The sequence below is a fragment of the Natator depressus genome, chromosome 7 (assembly GCF_965152275.1).
Source record: "Natator depressus isolate rNatDep1 chromosome 7, rNatDep2.hap1, whole genome shotgun sequence".
NCBI lineage: Eukaryota > Metazoa > Chordata > Testudines > Cheloniidae > Natator > Natator depressus.
In genome coordinates, this window is record NC_134240.1 from 101321955 (window position 1) to 101339690 (window position 17736).

Consider the following 17736-nt stretch of genomic DNA (forward strand, 5'->3'; position numbering starts at 1 on the left):
TCCACCAGTCAGCCCCAGCACAAGTTGTCCCCGTTCTCCCATCTAATTGTCAGTGGTAATGAACTCCTGGAAAGCACTGAAAATTTCCCTTACCTTGGTAGCCACCTCTCCCAGACAGCCAATCTTGATGTGGAGATCGAACATAGGATCCTTTGTGCCAGCACATCCTTTGGAAAGTTGCTTCATTGTGTCTTTATGGACAGAGATCTTCAGATGGAAACTAAGATCCTGGTCTACAATGCAGTAGTCATCCCCACTCTTCTTTATGTTGCGAGACATGAGTGACATACTGAAACCATGTTAAGGGTCTGGAGTGGTAGCACCAGCACTGCCTTAGGACGATTCTCCGTATGAGATGGGAAGATTGTCACACTAATGCCAGCGTTGTCTCTGCAGCTAATATCCACACTGTTGAGGTGAAGATTATGAAACATCAGCTGCACTGGGCTGGCCATTGTGTGCGGATGCCTGATTCTCATCTTCCAAAGCAAGTCCTCTTTTCTCAACTTAGTCATGGTAAGACGACCCACGGGGGACAGAGGAAATGCTACAAGGACACCTGAAAGTATATCTTATGAAGGGAGGCATTGACCCCACGAATTTGGAAGAGCTGGCTGGCAATAGACTGAAATGGTGTTGCATCATACATCAAGCCTCATCCCATTTTAAAGAGGATTGCCATGCTCAAGAGGCTGAGAAACAGCACAGGAATAAGGAAATTGTACAGCATCCCGGCCAGCAATTCTACTCTCTCCAAGCAATCACCCATCATATATGTGGAAAAATCTGTAGAACACAGATTGGATTCCACAGCCATCTGATGTCTCACCACTGACACCCCCCGCAGACATCATCCTCGTATCAAGTGATAGCCGACAATGATAATATACACACAACGGTCTTCTAGAATACTCACTGATCAGCACTTTCATGTTCATTCTTGCAGAACATGTCTCTGTGTCAGTACTGTATGTTTTCATATTTACCTCACAGTGTGTAATATATCATATTTACTAACACTCAAATCACTGCTTTTCTGATGGCTTCTTAAGGAAAGCTATCAAGTAGCAGGGATTCTGTCCAGTTACCCAGAAGAAAATTTAAACAGAGTTTTCCTTCAGTGTATACATGGTGAACAATTTTTATTTCCAACTAAAAACCAGCACATCTTTCTTAATAATGTCACTGGGAGGAAGGAAAGTAAATACAGAAGAGATTTTTTTGCAACTGAAGGAATCAGAATGAAATACAGGCAGGGGAGGAGGTGATGGCAAATGTTTCTCTCTGCCTGTTCCCTCCTTATCTCTCGCCCCCAACGATTCCTTCCAGCCTCTCCATCCAGTCTGTCTTCTGAGCAAGTTCTTCCTTCCCTTCCATTTCAAATGCATATGCATCCAGGTACCTCTTTGATAAACAATGCTGCACAACTTACTTGCTTGTCTTTCCACAGAACTGTGCACATGCTAAGATACAGCAGAGTGTTGTACATTCCAAATACCCCTGTATGAGACATTATGGGATTTAGAATGCTCTGATTCCACTACATTACAGCACGAACAATGTGTTGCATAGGTTATCAAGGTGCACATCAAAAGGCCTGCAGGGTACCAAATAAGTTTATGAAAGAAGTACAAAGTGGGATAGAGGGAGAGAGAGTCAGTCACAGAGGCAAAGTCAGGAAGCTGATGTTCACCAGTCAAAACGCTTCTCGATCCACACTTTTATAATTGAAAACAATTCGATTTTAGTTTCACTGTAATGTCTATAGGCATTCTATCAAAGCACACTTAATCACTTCATTCTGATGTGCTTTTATGTCCACGGAAAAGACAGTTATATTGATAGATACTGAAATGAGAAAAGTAGAGCGTACCACCACTTCCATGGTTTGGGTTTGAGCCCAAAGTTTATCGAAGTTTTTTTTACAGTATCTATATTCTTTATTCCTACAAAAGGAAATTTATTAAAATGAAAATGTTTTGTTCAAAATTTTTCCCAAACAATTTTTCACTTTTGACTAAATGAAAAGAATTTGCCCCCCTCCTACTTGTCCTCTTCCTTTAAAAGGTTAAAAAGGAAAACAAGGGGGGGGGGGTGGAATGGGGAAAAGAAAAAATGAAGATTTTTTTACTGTCAAAACCAGATTTTTCTCCATTTTTCCATCAAAATAGGATAAATTTTGTACAAAAGCTCCATTTCATTCATAAAAAGGTTTCCCAGTTCTAATAAATCGTAATCCGTGATAAACAGTAACCCATCCAAACCTCCAATTAGCTGGCACATTTATTTGTCAAAGTGCTCAGTCAGTGTGCTGTACAGAAGAATTTGAACAGTGTACACTTAAAAACCATCTGCAGACAATTTTGAAAAGAGAGAGGCTCTGACAAAGAAACAGAAAAGAAAAAATATAAATAAAGCCCCAACACTGATTAAATCAAAGCCATCTTTGGAAATGTCTTAAAATGGAAGGGAATGAGTGGAGTGTGACAAGCTAGCAATGTTCACCTCAATCACCCCACCCTATAATCAGATGTTGATTCCACTTGGAAACAGCTAGGTGGGTCATGCTGACTAGAGGAGGTAGCTGATTTTCTTACCAAGGAATATAACGGAGATAGGAGGAAAAAAGATCTATGATGTGGGCTGAGCAACTCTGAAAAAGAAACTAAGGAGCAGCTAAGCCTAAGGTGAGGGGCTTCAGCTAAACTTTAACTCTCGGAAGGGAAAGAGACTGGACTCCACTGAGTATGTGAACTATGTTCATTGAAGTAGTTGAGCAAGGCAACTTGTTGCACCAAAGGCAAGAGAATTCAATGCCCCACTACAGCAAAAATATGATGCCTTGTCCATTTTCTTATGTAAGATGAGACAATGGGACTCCTAAAAGCCAAGTGACATCAAGCAGAAACCAACATTTGAGAATAATTAGTAGAACTGAGTGAAATTCAGAATTTCTGTCCCATGGAAAACATTTCTTTTCATCTCAAAATCAGACAGAAAGTTGACGTTTCAAAAAAAAAAAAATTGTTGAATGAAAATGCCAAAAAATTTTAATTTGGAAATGTTGAAATATTTCATTTACAGAGTTTGCTTAAACTCCCCCCATCACCCATGTCAATATTTTCAATCAAATTTTGGGTTGTTGAAATCATTTGAAATGCTTAGAATCATTTTAGCATTAAACCACATTTTCCCACTGGGGTACATTGCTTCCTGGGAGTTGTAGTTTAAGACCCTTTCTTTCATGTCTTTTGGACAAAATGAAATATTCTGATTCAGGTCGAACAGATCCTAAATCGAATATTTAATTTCTATTTGCCAAAAAAAAAAATCAAACTTTTTCCTTTAGAAACTTCAATTTTGCAGAACTGCATTTTCTGTTGGAAAATCATTGCAATAGAAAATTTCCAACCAGCTCTAATAATTACTGAAGGATGGATGCTACTAGGTTTATAACCAGGTCTCTTGTGAATTTGGGTCTTGGTATCTCAAGCAACCATTAAAATTTTTAAAAAAGCAGCTGAATTTAACATTCCCCACCCCCCCCACACACACACTGAAAGTACAGTCGTTTGTATACATGCCCACTGCACACAGAACATGTTCATAAACTTCTATTTCCATGTATGTTTGGGAAGGAAGAAAAGGTCATCTTTAACAGCTCTATTTCTTAACAGATTTGTATTTTAAAAGGACCTCATTGCATATGATTTTACAAGGAAATTGTCAGTTAAGCACAACATCATCTTTTCCAGCCTGAAGGAGAATAGCAACAAGATGAATTCCATGCAATTTTCTGTTAAGTAGATGATTATATGGAAATGAGAAAGTGTGATCTCAGTGCTTCAAGGTGAACAAGATAAACTCTTTCTGTCAAGGATATCTAACTTAGAAGAAATAATTGAACTTACATTGTTTCAACCATTCCAGAATCCTGTCTTAGCCAGCTAACAAACTACCTGAGAAATACCTAGGTCACTCCAATATAAGAAAAAGCATGTGAATTTTAGCATCCTGCTGTAGTTACGAATCAAATGGCACTTCCATTCTAAGTTTGTATTTTCCATAGCTAATGAAAAATAAACAAACTATTTTTAATTTAACAATTCAAACGTCTCACAAATATGGTCCTCATTAAAGAACATTGCTTTGCTATGTGAGAAAAAAAATTGGTTGGTAAATAAAGTTAGTTACAAAGAAAATAATCAACTGTGTATGTACTATTTTCCTTATAGATTTGAGTGCACAGAGTCTAATTACATTAATAGATTCCAAGGCCAGAACGGACCACTATGATTATCTAGTCTGATCTCCTGTACAATTCAGGCCATACAACTTTCCCGCAAATTATTCCTAGAGCATCTTTTATAGAACATCCAATCTTGATTTTAAAACAGTCTGTGATGGAGAGTCCATCACAACCTCAGGAAGTTATTCCAATGGTTAATTATTCTCTCTGTTAAAATTTTACACCTTATATCCCATTTGATTTGGTCTAGATTCAACTTCCAGCCATTGAATCATGCTATACCTTTCTCTGTGAGACTGAAGAGCCTAATATTAAATAAGCGTTCCCCATGTAAGCACTTAACTGGTATGTCTACACAGCAAAGTAAAACCTGCGGCTCACCTGTGCCAGCCGAGTCAGGCTCACAGAGCTCAGGCTGTTTCCCTGCTGTGTAGACTTCTGGGCTCTGGCTCGGGCTGGAGACAGTCCCAGAGCTCAGGCCCCACCCCAAGCCCAGAGATCTACACAGCAATGAAACAGCTCCACAGCCCAGGCTCCACAAGCCCGAGTCAGCTGGCATAGGCCAGCCGCAGGTTTTTCTTTGTTGTGTAGATATACCCATAGATTGTAAACCCCTTAACTTTCTCTTTGTTAAGCTAAATAGAATGAGGTCCTTGAGTCTATCACTATAAGGCATGTTTTCTAATCCTTTAGTCTTTCTCTTGGCTCTTCTCTGAACCCTCTGTAATTGATCAACCTCTTTCTTGAATTGAGGATACCAGAACTGGACACACTATTAAAGAAGCAGTGGCACCAGCATCAAATACAGGGGTAACATAACCTCTCTACTCCAACTCAGAAGTCCCGTTTACACACCCAAAACTTACAATATCCCTTTTGGCCATAGTGTCACACTGGGAACTCATGTACAGCTGATTATTCACAACCCCCAAATCTTTTTCAGAGTCTCTGCTTTCCAGGATAGAGTCCTCCATCCTGTATGTACGTTCTTTGTTCCTAGATGTATACATTTACCCATATTAAAATGTATATATTGTTTGCTTGAGCCCAGCTTACCCAGCAATCCACATTGCTTTGTATCTGTTACCTATACTCTTCACTATTTATCGCTTCCCCAAGTTTTATGTCATCAGCAAACTTTATGATTATATGTTTCTTTCCAGGTCATTAATAAAAATGTTAAATAGCGTAGGGCCAAGAACTGATCCCTGCAAGACCCCACTAGGCACACACACATTTGATGATGATTCCCTGTTTACAGCTACATTTTGAGACCCATCAGTCAGCTTTTAATCCACTGAGTGTGTGCCATGCTAATTTTTATATCATTCTATTTTTTAAAAATGAAAATGCCATGTGGTTCCAAGCCAAAAACCTTACAGAAGTTTACTACTTGAGCATTGTTGCCTTTATAAACTAAATTTATAATCTTATAAAAAAAAGATGAGACGTTACTTTGACAGGATCTATTTTTCATAAACCCATGTTGTTTAGTATTCATTATATTACCCTCCTTTAATTCTTTATTCATCAAGTCCCATATCAGCCACTCCGATATACTTCCTGGGATCAATATCAGATGGACCAGCCTACTATTACCCGGGTCATCCCATTTACCCTTTATAACTATTGGCTCACCTTTAGCTTTCTTCTTGTCTTCTGGAACTTCCTTGCTGTTCCAAGATTTATTGAAAAAAATCAACATTAATGGTCCAACAAGCTCTTCACACAGCTTTTTTAAAAGCTTGGGTGCAAGGTATCCAGACCTGCTGTTTAACATCCTCCTGAGATATAGTTAAGGTTAAGACTGTGTCACGGAAGTCACAGAAGACATAACTTCCAGAGACCTCTGAGACATTTTCTGCTTCAGCACTGAGGTATTGGGGCTGGAGCTGTCAGCAAGAGGGGCCCCCTACAGATCCCAGCTACATTGGGGCAGCAGGTGCGGACCCCGGAGCTCCAGAAGCGGTGGGTGCTGGACCCTCTTCCCTCCCCCCCCAACCCCATTTTGTCACAGTTATTTTTAGTAAAAGTGAGGGACAGGTCACAGGCTTTCATGAATTTTTGTTTATTGCTCGTGACCTGTCCATGACTTTCACTAAAAAGAACCATAACAAAATCTTAACCTTAATGATAGTGCAGTGGAAAGAGTGTTATATTATATGACTATATCTGTGTTTTCCCCAAATACAAAAAACATTTATTGAACAGTTCTGCCTTTTGATAATTCTACCTTTTCCATCTAGTAATGGACCAGTACCAGTGTTAGGATTCTTTTTGTTCCTAAATCACTTTTAAAAACTCCTTATTGTCCTTAACTCTGCTGGCCACAGATTTCTCCCTGTGTCTTTTTGTTTCCCCAATCAATTTTCTACAATCCTTAGCTTCTGATTTATATTTATTTTCAATGTCCCTTTTTTTCCATTTGTTAGTTTTTTTTTATAGCTGCCTTCACTTCCCCTCCAAACCAGGTTGGCTTTTTAATCAATTTAGCCTTCTTCCTCAGTTGTGGCTTTTTGGTCGTTTAAGAAAGTGTTCTTAAATAATTCCTAACTCTCAATCACATTTTTTCTGATTCCCAACCCGCACAGCAAGCTATATTTAGATAGAGTCACTAGAAATCCATGCTAAAAGTCTCATGAGCGTTCTCTCCATACTTCAGAAATTTTAAGAAAACTGCACATGCTACAATGTTGAGAAAATAAAGCTAACTCAATACAAAGCTTTATTTTAGCATGGATTTCTAGTGACTCTACCTATAGCTTACTGTGGGGCTTGGGAGGCACGGATATAGGGTAGAGAGAATATTGCCTGCCAAATATGGTATTAGAAACAGCTGAATTTTGGAAAGCAACTGATCTAAATATATAGCAGTTATATAGCAGAAATACAGTACAACTTAAAAAGCCACACAACTTATTTAATTGTCCTTCAGCCATATTAAGTGAAAATGTGTTCAAAACATGGTACTAAGTTCTGGCCAGGTATTTGGCAGCTTGAAACAGATTTCTATTACACGCTACTCTTCCCCGTCTTCCCTGCCCTTTGCCCCATAGCAAATCCTTAATCACTAGGCCAGAAACAGTGCATGCTATGTCTATGAAAATTATTCTTTGATTTTTGTAGTTAATCCATAATCCAACACTGAGTGCAAATAACAAACTCAAGATAGACAGATGCTTTGGTTGTCCTACTTTAGATTTCTTTTCTCAAGTTGCACACAGATGGGAGCACTTGGTGTTTACACTCAGGTCATATATTAAGATGGTAGCTTGTGTATTCAGAATGTGGAATAACCATCAGATTAATGCATATGTCCAGTTAAAATGTTAGCATTTTATTGTAAAAGCTCCATCTCGCATTTAAATCCATATTCAGACAGCAATGCCTCATGCCTTCTGAACTAGATTACAACAGCTGGCACTTATGTGCTGTATCCTTTATGGTCTTTATTGATTCATCAGTACATATTTTTAAATGTCAACTCTATAAGAAGAATGTTAAATATGTAATCTCTAGAGTGGAAGATTAAATCTGAATTCTTCAATAATGCTGGAAAAATCGTGTTTCACGCTGACTTTTAAGTGTTATGGGACAATTTGAAAGTCAGTGGTTTCTAAAATTCTCTTTGAAAGGAAAATTTACATGTCATCAGAGAAAGATACGAGGCCATCAGACTGACAGACAACACAAGCAATTAATAAAACACAGTGGTTCCCTAGAAAGTAATGCTGGCATAGTACATATAACTACCACATGCATAAAAGAGAATTTTATGAAATGAGTGATTTTGTTACTAAATTTTGAACCTGGTGGATTAAAAGTTAACTTGAATAGGTTCTTGGAAGCATTACTGATGCAATTTAGTTAACACTTAAGATAGTTCTTTTCATTCACAGATTTCAAAAGTCCTTCAGAAAGGAGGATGCGTTAAGACCAATTGCCCTAGTTTACTAATAAAGAAACTGAGCCACAAAGAGGTTCCAACTTGCTATATGATTATTATTTGTATTAGCATAGTGCCTAGGAGCCTTGTTCATGGACCAGGACTCCATTGTGCTAGGCACTGTACGAACACAAAACAGAATGACCATCCCTGCACCCAAAAGATTAGATTCTAAATAGTTCTACTTTAAGTAATAATGGCAGAGAACAGACGTCTCCGGACTCTCAGGTCTAGTCTCCACTTTCTAGATCACACTGACTGATTAGCAAAAATTAAACAAAAACATGGTTAATTTCTTTTGGACTGGGAAAAGTATCTTTTAAGTACTTCAGTCAATCCAGTCGACAAGCTCAGAGGCTACAGAGAAGCAGGGGTGTCATAAATATAAAGGGAAGGGTAAACACCTTTAAATCCCTCCTGGCCAGAGGAAAAACCCTTTCACCTGTAAAGGGTTAAGAAGCTGGGATAACCTCGGTGGCACCTGACCAAGATGACCAATGAGGAGACAAGATACTTTCAGAGCTGGAGGGGGGGAAACAAAGGGTCCTCTCTGTCTGGGTGATGCTTTTGCCGGGACCAGAGCAGGAATGCAGGTCAGAACTCCTGTAAAGAGTTAGTAAGCAATCTAGTTAGATATGCGTTAGGTTCTGTTTTGTTTAAATGGCTGATAAAATAAGTTGTGCTGAATGGAATGTATATTCCTGTTTGTGTGTCTTTTTGTAACTTAAGGTTTTGCCTAGAGGGATTCTCTATGTTTTGAATCTGATTACCCTGTAAGGTATTTACCATTCTGATTTTACAGAGGTGATTCTTTTACTTTTTCTTCTATTAAAATTCTTCTTTTAAGAACCTGATTGCTTTTTTCATCGTTCTTAAGATCCAAGGGTTTGGGTCTGGGTTCACCTATGCAAATTGGTGAGGATTTTTATCAAGCCTTCCCCAGGAGAGGGGGTGTAGTGCTTGGGGGGGATATTTTGGGGGCGGGGAGACGTTTCCAAGTGGGCACTTCCCCTGTTCTTCGTGTAACACTTTGGTGGTGGCAGCTTTAAACCTAAGCTGGTAAGAATACGCTTAGGGGGTCTTTCATGCAGGTCCCCACATCTGTGCCCTAGAGTTCAGAGTGGGGAAGGAACCTTGACAAGGGGAAGAGTGACAGATTGGATAAGCTATTTTGAGGATGACTTTCAAAGGAATGGAACAGTTAAACAGGCTTAGAGAGGAAAAAGCAAATATCCGTTTTGAGACTACATGCTGTGTGTATGTCTCTTGCGGAGCACCATGAATTCAAGTTGTGAATTCCTTAAGTAACATTTATTCTTCATGTTAGAATTAGACCTGTAGAGTAGCTTGAGTGATATGGCTACAGGTGAGTATTTAATATCCTTCAGATTTTCTCTTTAATAATCTATTTGACATTAAAGCTCTAATTTAAGAAAACCAAAAGTGATTTCTGTAGTTATGGGGGAGTTTTTTGAGGGGGAGTGTTGTTTTTAATTTGTCTGTCAGGGAAGTAGAGGAAAGGAGGTCTCTATCCACAATGGGCGTAATTAGAACCCTGGAAGGTACAGAGAGGTTATAAAAGAATAAAGATTGACATTAAAATAATTTAATGGAGTTCCATTAATACTGGTCTTTAAAAATATTTTTGGGAGAATGGGGGGCACATAGTGCAATCACCAAAATGACAGCATTCTTTTAAATAAATTTTAAGTACTTCAAATGATTACCTATAAGAAATAAACACTTCCATTCACTGACTAAATATTTTCTCATTTAGTATAACCAGAAAGGAATTTTGCGGATAAACAGCCTGTGTGTTACATTGTAATTTTCTCAAGTTAGGTTGACTGTATCAATAATTAATGGTTTTTCTTTGTGAAAGTGTTAGACAGTAAAAGCTTTGTTATCTGGTATGTTGGGGGAATGGGGAGTGCTGATGAATCAAAAATTCTGGTTAACTAAGAGGGAGGGAGTTTGGGTCCGGGAGGGGGCACAGGGCAGGGGACTGGGGCATTGGAGGAGGGTGTAGGGTGCTGGACCTCAGGTGGCTCCCTGCAAGCGGCGACATGTCCCTGCTGCTCCGAGGCGGAGGCGTGGCTAGGCGGCTCTGTGGACTCTGTCCGCCCGCAGGCGCCACCCCCGCAACTGCCATTGGCCACGCAGTTCCTGGCCAATGGGAGCTGTGGAACCAGTGCTCGGGGTAGGGTGGGTTGGGGGCAGCGTGCAGAGCCGCCTAGCCTAGCCTTTGCCTAGCAGCAGCAGGGACATGTCGCTGCTTACGGGGAATGGCCCGAGGTGAGCACTGACTGGATCCGGCACCCCACACTCTCTGCTGCGCCCCAACACCCTGCCCGGAGGCCCCTCCCACACTCCCTCCTAGAGTCCACGTCCCACACCCGCGCTCTCACTCCCTCGTGGCTGTTCCTCCACCTAGGAGCAGCAGGGACATGTCACCACTTCTGGGGAGCCACGCGGAGCCAGGTAGGTAACCTGCCGGCCCTGCCAACCAGACTATAAACCGGACTTTCAATGAAGATCAGAAATGCCGGTTTATAGATCTTTCCAGCTGGTAAAGTGCCGGATAACACAGCTTTTACTGTAGTATTAATTCCATATCAACTAATATTTATCCACTGACAGTTTGAACTATTTTATTTCACTTTCTATATATATACACACATAAAATGTAGAGTTTTTATGTCGCACAAGAAACATAAAGAGGCACTGAATAAAAACTTTTTTTCCATTTAAAAATCCATTATGCATGTAAGAAAATTTCCCATAAAGCAGAAGGCAATTATAACTAACAAACAAACACTAACAGACAGATATTCTACTTTTTCCATAAATTTAACAGATCCTCCCATAATATGTTTGCTTCCTGGTGTGAAAGGGACATTCAGAGAAGTCTCTGATGCATTTCACAACAATATTAGATGGAAGTTACACACAGGGCAGGAAGGTAAGAGAAATACTATGAAAGCTACCTTTTGCTGATTTTTGAGATCATCACTGTAAAAAACCTTCAGCGCCCTCCTCCCCTTACAGGCAAAATCCCCCCCCCCCCCAAATGCTACCATCTAAATAGTACAAATTGATAGCTTATACAATTATTATAAAAGATTATACATGTGCAATGCTTGCTAGTGAAACCTCTGTGGTTTACTGAAATTTCTAAGGCGGCTATACAGAAAAGTAGTTAAAACACCATTGCTATGTCTTGTAATTGCACAGTAATGAGGCAATTTAAAATGATAACTCAGCATTTTGGTGCACAAAAAAAGTAAGGTAAAAGCTGGCTTTTACATAATTTGGTTTGCTCAGCGTTTTCTATAGAAATGTTCATAGAAGTATAGCTGAACTGAATCATTACATTCCCTCCCTTAATGATTAAATAAAACTTCTTCATAACTTCCAAAATTCCCTCATCTTCATGTTGCAAACAAAGTTGAAGAACACTAATTTTGGACAGTGTTATTTCCTATAGACAATTAGAGTTTTATAAGCAACATTAAAATGGAAAAAACAAAACTAAAGCTTTGGTTACAATGAACAGCAATGATAGAGGACAAAAAAAGGATAAAACAACCACTTGTAATGATGTCATGTTCTTATCTTTGTAGGCTTTCATATCGGACTGGTCAAGACACAGCTAATTGTGACACATGCAGGAACAGTGCATGTATTATCTATAGGTAGGTTAAAAATTCTAATATTCCCACTTTTTATTGAGTGAAAGTAATGATTTTATCCACCAATGCAAGATCAAATGTTAGTCACTATTATAAATTGCTATTTCAACGAGAAGAAAGGAGAAATAAAAGACCAGAAAATTAATCTTTATTTCACTATAAAATTCAATGAATAAAATATTTTTAATATTAAAACTAAAATACAGGACATGCATATAATCCATGAATGAAGCAGATTCTTTTCACCTCTGCTTTGCAAGTTGAACTGGCTGTTTTAAGCAACACGCTATGACCTGGAGGGTTTTAGCGTAATTTTGCATCTTTCACCATTGTAAAGAAAACTTATACAATCTTACAGCACTACTCTTATTCAGAAAAAATACCCAAAAGTCCTAGAGAAGACCCTGAATGTGGTGGAACAGGTGCAATTGCACTGCACTTGAGGAGGGAGCAGGAGGGGTTTCTGGCACCTATGTGCCACACAGCTAATCTTCATGGGAGGCTTCTCTGGAACTGCCATAGAAGGAGTTGTGGCAGCAGAGAGAATGGGATCTGGCCATTGGATATGCATGTACCTATACTAGTGACCATTACCCCCCTGAAGTAGGGAGGGGTTGTAGAGCAGCTCTGCATCCCTATCCCACTCCATTTACACAGGCTACAAAATTACTTCAGATCTTAAAGTCAAACCAGTGCAAAAAGAGAGGAGTTTCCACTGCTCCCAGATCTCAACCTAAGCATCACCTAAAATTAAACAAAGCAAACAAAAACTTTACCTAGTAGCAATCACTTGAAATACTTTTTTTCCAAACTGAAGCCCTTAATGAATTAATGCAATCATATTATTTATCAGTAACAGTAACAGTTCTTGTTCCATGGAGACCGTTAACAAGCAAACTTTCTGCAGAGAAGGATATATGAAAGTCTACAGGTTTCTGCACAAAATCCATTACATTTGCACTGCAATGCATGTTTTATGTAAAGTTTTTCAGAAAAAAATCCTGCACCTCTAGTTGTTCCCACTTCAGATTGACTTCTAAAATGAATAATTCTATATTTAACACACCATTTATGAACCTTTTGTGTAAGTGTTAAGATCATTCTTAACCATCATAAGATTCATCATTTATTTCTCAGGTTTATGATTTACAAGTAAAACTGGATTAACAATGTACCCCCCTCTGATGGCAAACTGTACCAAGCATTAATACTAGTGGGTTTCATTTTAATATTGCTGAGGGTATATAGCATTTTCTGTACTATGTGATTTGCAGCAAAATATTTCAGAATAGCTTTTCATAGCAATCCTGCATTAGGATTGGGGAAGTAGTATTGGCCAGACCTTATATCACAGATCATAATCAGATAGGCATGCACTAGATGAAAAATGACACTTCATCGCCACGCACTCTGTACTGTAGATCAGATACAGAGAAGTCCAAATTAAAGCATCCAGGACATACCTTGCTTGCCTAATTTGAATAGCACCACTAACTTCATTAGGATGAACCACTGCCTTCTGCATACACATGTGCATGTTTAATAATGTTGCCGCTCACATGCTTCAAGTTAAGCATTGGGTTGTTTTCAAGATCACAGCCAATTTGAATAAAGTAAGCAGTATTTTGTACCATCAGAGCAACTGATGGACAGCAACAAATTTGGCTATAAAATTAACAGATTTCTTTACCAGGACCTTTAACATGAGATGAGAGTTCTGCAACAGCAAGAAAGTTTCCAAATTTAGTGTAACACTGGATGTTTTAATCACTAGAGAGAAATCAGCGTGCACAAGTTGTAAACATGCATTTCATACTACCTCAAAAACAAGTCTTATGACGCTAAATATAAAATTGTGGAAGACAGTTTGGATTTACTGCATACATAGCTTAATTTCTGCAGACTATCGTATCGCTTTGCTGAACAGCTTAAATCCAGTCTACTCTGTAATGAAGTGCTCCAACAATCAATGAGTGTGACAGGGCTATGTCATGACTTTTATAAAGTGTTTTATACTGACAACACAGTTATTGTCATCCCATTGTAGTGAAGGCTACATAAAACCATTGGATGTCTTCATGTATTGCAAGTAAGATTAAAAACAGTGTGTCTCAGAATTAAATTATCATCCTATCAAGAACTCCTTTTCTGTTTCCTGTCCAGGAGATGCTTATGAAAATTATTTCAGGGATTCAGGGAACCGTGTTCACAAGAAAATGTGCAACAAGCCTATTAATTATGAGCTAGTTTTTTACACCCCTTACTCAGTCATGCAGGGAAATAAGGACTTGCACACCTCATTTCTCTATGTAGTCCTGTTCAGACTGTGACCCACAACGAGGGGGAGGAACTGGGGCTATCTACCCAATTTTCCCTCCCTGCAAACAAGTGAATGAAGAGTGGACAAAGAGCAGAAGTCCCCAATTCCATCTTCTCTGCTCAGCTGCTACCTATGATCACGAACGTGGAGACAGGAGGGTGGTGAGGATGCTGCTGTATGAAGTGGGGCAGAGCAAATTAGGTATTCTTCCTCTAAGCAAGGGGGGAGAGAAGAAGAAAAAGTATAACTAACACAGCCACAATTTGCTCTCAGATCAGCTCTGGAGGCTGGGCAGCTGTGCACCACCCCTTTCTCAAAGCAGACTGCAAAATTAAAATCTAGCCTTAAACGATAAAGAGCTCTGATTTTGTTTTACCTGTTATAAAAAGAAGAAAAATTAAGAAAACAGATACTATGTTTATTTCCAATAGACAGTTCCAACCACTCAGTACTTCCATTTCACATGCAACTAAGAACCATAATCACATACATAATGCAGTAGTGCAGTGTAACAGTAATAGTATTGCACACAATAGTCTAGTCAGTGTACATCTACTAGAATTAACAATTAAGCCTACAACCCTTCAGGCTGAAAGGTTGTAGATAAGCATTTCTGATATAAAAAATATGGGACATTAAGATGTTTATGGAGCAAGGATTTGAAGAACAAAATGACAGGTTAATTACCCTATAAGTAGTCTCCATATGTAAGGGCCTGTCCAGCTCCCATTAAAATAAATGGATATCATTCTGCTAACTTCAGTGGGAGCTGGATCAGGACTAGATGGTGCAATGTAGAAGGATGAACTTGCAATCTATTGTAAGTATCCTATACGCCTGCTGTACAATATACCATAATAGTTCTACCATTGAAGTTAGCTAAATCACACAGCCCCTCCCTTTAACTTTACACCCATTATAATTTATAGGAAATTAATAGAGAAATTTACTTTAAAATGGTTCACTATAGGTGGTTCTGGTAACTCCATCTAAAGTGGCTTGATGCTTCCCATTACAAGACCCTGGTTTCAGTTACTTATAACTTTGCCTAATTTCAATCATTTGGGCTGAAATTTTCAATGACAGGCAGTGTCTGAGATTAAAAGTTTTAGCAAAAATGCTTCACCTGTTTCAGAGAACAAGATTAGGGAAAAATATGCTGGCTGTGCAAGAAGACTGGGAGGGGAAGACTGAGATCAAATGAATAGCCCAGGGGAAAAGAAAGGGGAAGCAGAGTGAGATTGAGCAAGGAGACTGAGATTTGGATCTGTTGAGAGGAGGGAAAAACAGGTACTTAGACAAAGAGCTGATAGGGGGGAAAGGACTGAGATATAGACAGGCTACAGGAGAATGGGAAAGAAGGGGTCAGGACTGGGTTGAGAAAAACAGGAGCAGGAGAGTCTGTGACCAATGGAGAACACTTCACCTTCCTGAATCTGGAATGGAAACCAGTATTCCTGAGTCTCACCATTCCTCTGTCAGCAAAATACGTGAAATCCATTAGCAAAATGTCTCATCCCCCTCTAGTGCTGGTCCACAGAAAGGATGAAAACCTACTACTGCTATCAGTTACTTGGTTAGCTCAAGTGGCAGGGATCTGTGTGGTGGACTGAAAGTTTCCAACTCTGCTTATGAACCTCCTAGGGGGCAATATGATTCCAGATAATGAGTTTGGTTTTTTTAAATCTAGAAAATTATACACAAAAAAGTATGTTCAAAGAACATTAAGGTTGCACACAAGGTAAAGGCAGGCACTCAGAAGACAGGAAATGGCAGAATTAAGTATGTGTGTGTAACATTAATTTGCCCCTTCAGTGTCTGCATTATGATAGTCTTTAATTACAGAAACACAATTTTTTCCCCCCACAGGACTCTTGCCTCATTCAGTGTACAGGATGTTCTGGGGATGGGTTATGTAGTGAAGGAGACTGTTATCTGTGGGACATCTACCTCATTTGTTGTAAAAGTTTGAAGTTTAGTGACTGAAACGGGAATGCAGTAAGAAATTCCTGCCTCTGCCACAGAGTTACTGTGTGTTGCTGGAACAAAATGTCCAGACATTTCACGGGTGGTCACTAATTGAGTGTTCATTTTCTTGGTGCCTGACTTGAGCCCCTGGGATCCAATTTGTAGAGGTGATGAGCTTCAACTGACGTTAATGAAAGCTGTGCTTTGAACATGTAAAATGCTAAGTACTCTGAAAAATCAGGCCTTAGGTGTCTCAAATTGGGCACCCAAAATTCATGTACACTTTTGACCATAATTCTTCTGTTCCTCCAAATGTGAAATGGGGATAATAGTCCCTCACTTCAGACAGTGTTGTGAAAATAAATTAACTAATATTTGTGAAGCACTCAGATGTTACACTGATACGTGCTATAAAAAAAATGAAGAAATTAATAATTCGGTCTTCAGAGAAAGGTTTGCATCACAGTTGCCAACTTTCACGCGGTAAATAAGCACCCCGACTTTCACAATAAGCCAAAAATCAAGCTAATCCCATTTCAAAACAAGGCCAAAACAAGCCAATCCCTCAGAACCCCCACACTGTATGTGACTAGATCCCCCTGGCGTGCAATCTGGACTGTAGTGGCCCCACTGTGCACCCTGATTCTCTCCCCCGCTTACCAGGAGCTGATCAAAAATAAGAAGCAACAAGCTACAAGCCAAACAAGCGACAAGCCAAAAATTAGCCAACAAGCAACTCACAAGCCAATTAAGCCAAAAACAAGCCCAATTTCTGCATTTCTTTTTGCAGGTTTGGCATATCTGGTTTGCATAGTGTGCAGTAAGTAAAGCATAGGGCTATGTATAGAATAAGGGGGATAAAACAAAATATTAAAAAGCTGCTCATGCAATGAGTACCATACATCCAGTGTACTGAATGGAAAAAATAGTATATGATCTCATAATTAAAGATAACCTCATAATGCATATGCACCAGGGGGACAAATGATGTTGTACAAAGAACCTTAAATCTGGCAGTCCCTAAATTTAGAGTACTTGACTTGGCAACCTTTATGTTCTCTTAACATAGTTTTTGTGTGTAATATAAGAGCATGTTCAAGTTTAAACAGGTTAATAGTAGAAAATGTGTGAGTTTCTCAAATAAGCAATCCCCTCTTTATTTTTTAAACTGGTTTAAGTGAAGCAGAACAGCACTTTTACAGCAATGAATCAATTGCCCTGCTGACTATCCAACTGCATCCAGTAATGTCAAGTGCAACAGAACTGAGAAACTGGAATGTAGAACTGATTAATGTAATTAACTTTTTTCTGAAGATGACATTTTAAAAATATTAATGTGATCTAGCTTAATAGCTGAAGTCTAATTAAAGACCATCATGACATGGAAGAAGATTAAAAATGATTCAGTACTTTAAGTTTTTATCCTTTCCTTGAATTTGTAGATTGTCAAAATATACCAAGTATTTTAGCAAACGTTTTAAGTTTGCGTTACTAATACGATATTTGCCAATATGTAGTTTACATTTTCCACAGAGATTGCTATTACTTTTGTAACTTTTTA

At 38.9% G+C, this 17736-nt stretch overlaps 2 protein-coding genes across 4 annotated transcripts in view; one reads left to right on the forward strand and one right to left on the reverse strand.

Moving 5' to 3' along the window:
* Positions 1 to 17736, reverse strand: part of DOCK1 (dedicator of cytokinesis 1) — a 540600-nt gene that overhangs the window by 337919 nt on the left and 184945 nt on the right. The window lies entirely within an intron of this gene.
* The window catches only part of INSYN2A (inhibitory synaptic factor 2A), an 80761-nt gene that overhangs the window by 43103 nt on the left and 19922 nt on the right, over positions 1 to 17736 (forward strand). The window contains exon 3 of one of the 2 annotated variants that reach the window (XM_074959161.1): positions 11819 to 11890. The exons of the other annotated variant lie outside the window; for it this stretch is intronic. Within the exon in view, the coding sequence (XP_074815262.1) occupies positions 11819 to 11890 (72 nt within the window). The remainder of the gene's footprint in view (positions 1 to 11818; positions 11891 to 17736) is intronic. 2 annotated transcript variants of the gene reach the window in all.